Source organism: Crocodylus siamensis, chromosome 12 (genome assembly GCF_052110815.1).
Source record: "Crocodylus siamensis isolate JL-2025a chromosome 12, ASM5211081v1, whole genome shotgun sequence".
Lineage (NCBI taxonomy): Eukaryota > Metazoa > Chordata > Crocodylia > Crocodylidae > Crocodylus > Crocodylus siamensis.
In genome coordinates this window covers 58,365-66,293 of record NC_143406.1, presented here as the reverse complement: position 1 = coordinate 66,293, position 7,929 = coordinate 58,365, and the positions used below count along the sequence as shown (strand labels likewise).

The 7,929-nt window shown below is 48.6% G+C and overlaps 2 protein-coding genes across 3 annotated transcripts in view; one reads left to right on the top strand and one right to left on the bottom strand.

Annotated features, from left to right (window-relative positions):
• The first annotated feature begins 4 nt into the window (after positions 1-4).
• SVBP (small vasohibin binding protein) lies at positions 5-720 on the top strand. The gene is made up of 2 exons (XM_090023933.1): positions 5-140; positions 426-720. The coding sequence occupies exons 1-2, from the start codon at positions 24-26 to the stop codon at positions 510-512; spliced, it is 204 nt and encodes a 67-aa protein (XP_089880059.1). The 5' UTR covers positions 5-23; the 3' UTR covers positions 513-720.
• A 1,595-nt stretch (positions 721-2,315) lies between these two features.
• TMEM269 (transmembrane protein 269) overlaps positions 2,316-7,929 on the bottom strand; it is a 29,218-nt gene continuing 23,604 nt past the window's right edge. For both annotated transcript variants that reach the window (XM_090023931.1, XM_090023932.1), the window contains exon 7: positions 2,316-7,721. In XM_090023931.1, coding sequence (XP_089880057.1) covers positions 7,612-7,721 — 110 coding nt within the window. In that variant the 3' untranslated portion in view covers positions 2,316-7,611. The remainder of the gene's footprint in view (positions 7,722-7,929) is intronic.

Sequence of the window (7,929 nt, the reverse complement as noted above, 5' to 3'; positions counted from 1 at the left end):
CCCCGCGCGCGGACGTAGCGGCCATGGAGCCGGGCGGCGGCCGCAGGGACAAGGCCAAGGCCAAGGAGCCGCTGGCGCGGCTGGAGAAGGCCAAGCAGAAGTCGGCGCAGCAGGAGCTGAAGCAGCGGCAGCGCGCGGAGGTGCGGGGCGCCGCGGGGGGAGGCCGCAGCAGCGGGACAGGGCTTAACCGTTGTGCCCGGGCCGGGTAGGGTGGGGCCGGCCCCGCCCCGCCCCGCCCGGAGTCCGCGTTTCCGGGTAGCAGTGTCCGCGCTCCGCGTCTCGCCGCCGGGGCCCGGGCGCAGGGCCTTTTCCCGGCTGCAGGACCCGGGCCCGGAGTCGCCCGCGCCGCGCCGCGCCGCCCTGGCTGGCGCCTGCGACTAGGGCCGTGGTGTCCGGCCGCTCTCACGGGCCCTTTCTCCGCGCAGATCTACGCTCTCAACAGGGTGATGACGGAGCTGGAGCAGCAGCAGTTCGATGCGTTCTGCAAGCAGATGCAGGCTTCCGGGGAGTGACGCCCGCGCCGGGCCGGGCCGGGCCGGAGGGTTGGCATAGCTACTTCCTGAGCCTGGTCCCACCTGCTCGTCTTACACCTGCCTCACCCCAGTGTGGAGCATTGGTTCGTTTGTGCTCCGTCCATTCCTGTTAAGGCCTGGTCTCTCCTTGCGTTTATGATTTTGGTTCAAAACGTAACATTTGTAAAAATTAAAAATAGTGCTTGTACTTGCCTGATCTTGGCCCTTTCCCTCTGTGGCCTTGGAGCACACCTCTGCTGGCTGTTGGGGTTTGTGGGTTGTGGCTCAACCACAAGGCTGGGCCTGTGACCTCTGAAATACCCCTGGGTGCAAGGTACAGACATGGAGCAGGGTCTGATGCTGGCAGCCATCTGCGGAGGAGACAGATGCAGGGAAAAAGCACCCACTGATACGGAGTAGCCTCCTTGAGTGAGGATGTGCTCCTTAGAGCTGAAGTTCATTTTTAGCTCGGCTCCTTGCTGCAGTGTGATCATAGCTAGCCTGCACCATGCAAAACTCCTCTGCCTTTCTTACAATAATGTTCCCGTCCCTGTATTCAGTCACATGGTGGGAAAGCGTATGTGGGAGAAGGTGTCTTTTACTGAGATTAATGGGCCCTTCTCATACCCTTGGGAACCTCCCATGCTGCAGGACCTGATGTGCTCAGCGTGCCCCTCGTTTCCTCCTGCTGGCAGCTGTGACTGGTGGCCACTTGTGTCACCTTCCAGCGAGGAGAGCTGGTGGCTGAGTAGCAGCAAGGTGTGACCCTTGTGCTCTTACAGTTTCTCCAAGGCTCAAGGGTAATGTGCTACCAAGACTGTTAAAGGGGAGTTGAGGTCTGGTTGGACCTTTTGCTTTTCCTGGATGTGGGACTTGCCACCTATAATTGGTGCCTCTGAGAACCAGGAAAAACACTGAGCCTTACAAAACTAGATGTACTTGGGGAGCTGTCTCGCCTTCTTTCATCTGCTGCTAGGTTACGGGAACAGAACATCCTCCATGTTGTATTAACAGCAACTACAAGTGTCTTGTTGCTCATAACAACGTTACTGGAGTGGGCACTGAGCACGTTACTTTTTTGTAATATTGGTTCCTGAAATGTCCCGGTGTTGCTGGCTGATACCTCCAGTGCTGCTACATGCTCTGTCATTCCTGTTTACCTGAGCAGCTGCAGGTCAGCGGGCTCTTTCTTTGCTGGACAGCTTGCCTGTTGGGAATTAGTCTTCAACTGTGTCCGTTCTCATAGATTCTTGATTTTAAGGTCTACAGGCCATTTAGTCCAGGGCTCAGCAATGTTTTTGGGCAGAGTGCTAAAGAACAGCCACAACCTACTTGGAAGATGTTGGCATGCCAGGGGCAGATGGCAGGGGCCTTAACAAACCATGAGGGTCACTGCCTAGCCTTTTGCTCCAAGGCCCAGCTTGTAACAGGGATCTAAGAGCCCAGCCAGGCAATTTCAGTGCAAAGAGAGCCTTGGGGTGCCTTGCATCATCTACTTCAGTCTCATCCTCTTCCCCACACTGGGACTACCAGGAAAGTGGTTTAGAAGACCAATTGCGTGACAATGCTGGGAATAACAATCTCATGTGGGAGTAACTGCTGTGCAGCTGTCCATCTTCGAGCTCACAGCTGTTTCCTAGGCAAGCAGGGAAATGACAAAGGGTTGCAATCTATATTCCGGATTTCTCCGCAAGTAAGAATGGGGAGATGTCTGTCACCTCCCTCTTTTCTGCAGCTTACGTTCTTTCACCAACCGTTCATTTTTAGAAATGGATGACACCCACATGAAGCTGTAGCACTAGATTGTTTCCTTCATGTTTTATTTCCAGAGATTGAACATTAATGTTAGGTACAACTTTTCCATTCCTATGCCCTTTCTCCTCAACCAAGCAAATGCCAGAAAAAAATTAAGTTTGAGATGCATTTTGCTACAATGATCAGTAAAAAGTAAATATAATAACTCCTGACCTCCTGTCAGTTTTTTTTAAAGAGCTGGGACAGACTCAGATGCTTCCCCATCTCAGTTTTCCTTTTGAAGAGTTAATTGGAGTTCCCCCATATTTACAGAAGAGCAGACCCGAACGAGCTTCTCCTCCACAGCATTCCAATATTGGGGGTGTCATTCTTTGTACAATTTATTCAGGGCTTCATTGATAAAATCCCACGCCACAATTACTCCCTTATAATAAATTACTATGTACAGTTGTGGAACATTCACCAGATGAGTAGTTCACATTTTAGTTGCCAGGGCAGGACAATTTCACAGATACTTCACACGCAACAGCAATAGCTGAGCTACACTCAGTGTGCTTGTGCTCATGGACACCTTGGTTGTGAGCTTTTTTTTGCTCTCACAAATCCATTGTTGTACCAACCGAATGTACTGACAAAGGACATTGACGGGGTAGTGCAAGGTGCTACAGCCTTGGGTGAGTTGCCGTGAGGCATTAGAAAAACACTTGAATCAGAACTCTTGGAGGCAAGGTGATGCAAGCTGGGAACATTTATGCTTCCCTAGCTGAGAGCATGCTGTGGTAAGATACCACCCTGTGCAATTCCTAGGTACTCTTCTCCAAAAATGGAACAAAAAAAATGGTGGGGGACCAAATGCATCAGAATGGAGCCACTGTTCTGGCTGCCGAGAATGCATCAATGCCACTGCTGCTCAAGTCACAGAAGTCAATGCCTGTGATTGAAAGCTCTGTCCTTCAAGTACTGTGCACCTCACAGATTTGCAGGTGTTAGGGGCTGGAAGGGCCCTCTCGAGATCATCAGGTCCAGTACCCCTGTGCTTGGGCAGGAAAGTCTGCTGGAGTCAGATGACCCCAGCAAGGTGAGTATCCAGCCCCCAATGCTGCCAGAGCCTGGACTCAGAAATCTTCAGATATGGCAGTTCTGACTAGTGCCACAGAGTCTGGCTAGGTTTTATGCTGCCTCTGCTCAACAGAGCAAAGTATGAATTCCTAGGGATGTTGGTGTAGTGCCCGAAGACTGGAAGAAGGCCAATGTGGTGCCGATCTTCAAGAAAGGGAGGAGAGTGGATCCGGCTAACTACAGGCCCATTAGCCTGACTTCTATCCTGGGGAAGATCTTAGAAAAGTTTATTAAGGAGGCCATCCTTGAGGGACTGGCCCAGGCTAACATCCTAAGGGACAGCCAGCACGGGTTTGTTGCGGGTAGGTCTTGTTTGACCAATCTCATTTCCTTCTATGACCAGGTGACCTATCACCTGGACAAGGGAGAAGAGATTGATGTCATATATCTTGACTTCAAAAAAGCTTTTGATCTGGTATCCCATGATCACCTCTTGGCCAAACTGCCCAGTTGTGGGCTTGGCTCCACCACGATCCGCTGCCTGGGAAATTGGCTTCGTGGTCGGACCCAAAGGGTTGTGATTGATGGCAGTCAATCATCATGGTGCCCTGTAACCAGTGGGGTCCCTCAAGGCTCTGTCCTGGGACCCATACTGTTCAACATCTTCATTAATGATGTGGACATTGGAGTCAGGAGCGGACTGGCCAAGTTCGCCGATGACACCAAACTTTGGGGCAAAGCATCCACGCCAGAAGATAGGCGGGTGATCCAGGCTGATCTGGACAAGCTCAGCAAATGGGCAGACGAGAACCTCATGGTGTTTAACACCGAAAAATGCAAGGGTCTCCACCTTGGGAGGAAAAACCTGCAGCTTCCTTATAGGCTCGGCAGTGCTATGTTGGTTAGCACTACAGAAGAAAAAGACTTGGGGGTCATCATTGACCACAAGATGAACATGAGCCTCCAATGCGATGCTGCGGCTAGTAAAGCGACCAAAATGCTGGCGTGCATCCATAGATGCTTCTCGAGCAAATCCCGGGACGTCATTCTCCCCTTGTACTCGGCCTTGGGGAGGCCGCAGCTGGAGTACTGCGTCCAGTTTTGGGCTCCACAATTCAAAAAGGATGTGGAGAAGCTTGAGAGAGTCCAGAGGAGAGCCACGCGCATGATCAGAGGTCTTACGATGACAGGCTGAGAGCCACGGGACTCTTTAGCCTGGAAAAGCGCAGGCTCAGGGGTGATCTGATGGCCACCTATAAGTTTATCAGGGGTGACCACCAGGATCTGGGGGAACATGTGTTCACCAGAGTGCCCCAAGGGATGACGAGGTCAAATGGTCACAAACTCCTGCAAGACCGTTTCAGGCTGGACATAAGGAAGAATTTCTTTACTGTCCGAGCCCCCAAGGTCTGGAACAGTCTGCCATTGGAGGTGGTTCAAGCACCTACATTGAACACCTTCAAGAGTAAATTGGATGCTTATCTTGCTGGGATCCTATGACCCCAGCTGACTTCCTGCCCTTTGGGCAGGGGGCTGGACTCGATGATCTCCTGAGGTCCCTTCCAGCCCTAATGTCTATGAAATCTATGGTGCACTCAAAATTTGAGACTCAGTGGCACAAACAACTGGTGAAGTGTATCTGCTTTGACACAAGACATACTTCAATAGTTGTCTGTATCATTGGTCAGTGCACTAACAACTCGACTGGGCGTTGTACTCCTTTGTTACTGTTATTCAAACACAGCCTAGCAGATATGTCTAGGGTTTGATTCTGTGAGACACTCAGCACTTTCAGTTCCCTGGGGAAGGGAACCGCATATCTCAGGAGGCATTCAGCACCAGACAGGACGAGGCTTATGAGAGGAGAGCTTCAGGAGGTCTGTAGTCAGCCCCTCTGTGGGATCATGTAGACAGTGGGACTCCCCCCACCAAAGACCCTGAGAAAATGAGAGGCTGAATGTAGATGCTTATTTGACATACCTGCCATTCACAGCATCTTTAGAATTTTTGTATAAAAATTAAAAGCCTAACTCAGGGAGTATGGCTGCCTTTTCCCCCCTAATACGCTTTCAGCTCAAACCTTTAGGAGGACACCAATGATCAGAACTGGTAAACGGATACTTGTTTCAGTTTCTTTCTCTATAGGAATGATGTTCAGGTCATGATTTTTTGTCAGCAAAGACCATAATTTGTGCTGTAAAGACTGTGCTGCTCTTTCTTACCCCTGTTTTATGTAAATACAAGTTTCCTGACTGCAGTGAAATTACTCCAGGTTTACACTGGGATCAAGCAGGAGCAAAATCAGGTGTCTGCTATTCCCCTAATATTGAAACATTCCACTATGCTTTGTGCTGGAGGGAAAAAAATGGACATAGTAAAAACAAATGTCCAACTGGAACACGACTCTGGGGATCAGAACAACTTGTAAGTACTTGTATGTAGTGGGCCAATTTCTCTGATATTTCATCAGGAGTGAAGTCTTGGGTCTGTATTCCACAGACTGTACAGTACAAGACAAACTGTAGCCAAGACAGTTTCCTATTGCTAAAAATAGTCACTAGTGGATATTTGTACCATCCCTCAAACTTACCGTTACCGGGACAAATTTATACCAGGTGTAAGACAGTACATCTCAGGTAAAGGCTACAAAGCTACATTTAGGCCAAGTTCCGTCCTGGTGCAATTATACAGGCTACAATGTTCACTCCCAAACTTAGGGGGACGGTCATTATCCCTTAGTCTCCAAGCAGTTTTCCCCAATCCAGCATCTTAGCAGGTACTTTGTATTTGGGAATCCTGTCTTTTCTTCCTTCAATACAGGATTCTCACTACAGAAATTAGGTTCCAGTGCAGTTAGATTTTGGTCTATTCATGGTTTTGGACTGAGGTACAGAGGGTCCCACTGATTTTTATTTCTGTGAGTGTTAAGGGTAGTCTGCAGTTGCAGTTTGCTGGTTTCAAGCCTCAGTTTGCAGAGAAGCATGGCTCATGATCACCTAAAAACATAATATGACATACACTATTCCAAATCCCAGCTATGCCTCTGTTCTCGCAAGGCCTTTGCGCTGGGTAACAGCTCTGCCCACTAGCACAGGGGTGCTTACTGAATTTTGGCAAGCCATCAAGGGCCAGATGGCAGGCAGCCAGGAGCACATGCATATTAATTTTCTAAAAAATTTTAGGGGCCCCACGAGCCAGACAGAATAGTCTGGCAGGGCACGTCCAGCCTACGGGCCACATTTTGCCCACCCCTACGCTAGCATCTGCAGCCGATCTCAGGCTAGGTGGTTCAGTGTAAACCTGCTGCTTTGTCTAGTCACAGGTTCTTTCTGCACGTTGACTTTTCAGGTGTGCTCTCTAGCAGTGTGCAAAAGGTGCTCTGTATTTTTAGCCTTCGTGTGCTGTTGCACAAAAGGTCAGAGAAGAATCTGAAACTGCCCTACGCTGATCAAGTAAAAAAAAAAATCTCTCTCCTGCTCCCAAATATAACACATCTATATACAAACACAATTAAATAGGCCCGCCCAAGCAATTTCCATGCTGGCTAGGTAGGATAGGTCACTTGGTTAAGATGTTAAGTAGCATTTTTCAAAACTAACTTTCAAAGCTTAAGATACTGATCTCAAGAACTGCAGATAGTGATCTCAGGGGTGTACTTGGTCAGATAGTGATCTCTGCCTTTCTGGAACTCTTCCAGAGCTGTAAGAGCTGGCAAGAGAATTTAGGACACCGGGGGGGGTGGGGAGTTAAAGACCAGTATGGAGGTGGGAGGGTGGGGGGGGAGAGGTGGTCTATTATCCTACAGTTCCAGGCGCAGCAAACAACTTCCTAAATTCATGATTAAAGGACACTAATTCTGAAAATGACTCTCATAACATTAAAAACCACAGTACAGGTTTAAGATCATGAATATGTACACTCATATCTACATAAATACCACAGCAAGTTTAAGTGAAGTTTCCTCAGTAACTGGAGTTAAACTTCAAGGGTTAGTTATTACACGTGCCAGAGAACAGGCACTACGTGGGAACTTTACAAGAGGAAGGGAACCTGCAGGGGCTGTGTTTTTATGTCCTATCAATCCAGTCTTAAAGTGTTAGCCAAGGTGATAATGCATCCTATAGCTGTTACTTTCAAGTAAGGAAGATGAAATCTTTACTAAGGATTAGGCAACTGGTGGATGTTAACACAGAATCAGTCTTCATTTAATCACAGGTGTTGCCTTTGGCTGGTTGTCGTGGTGGTATATGAAGCTGTTGTCATCTTCATAATACTGAGCATGCAATTAAACTTTGCTACTCCACAAGGCAACTGGGAAGAAGATGTAAGATGTTGACCAAATGAGATAGTAGAGAGATGCTACTGAATAGGAAGAGAACAAAACCATCAGGATTCCTGCAACAGAAGAGCAATATAGAGAAGCCAGTCAGATACAATTTAACAGAACCAAAGGAATTACACATACACTTTGCCAGATCTCAGAAATGATTCTGCTAGGAAGGTCTACTCTTGGCTGGAAACATGTCACCTTAGACACCAGAACCAATGCTTTATATAAACCTGATCTGTTCCTGTAAATAAAGTGTTGTTCCCACATCACAAA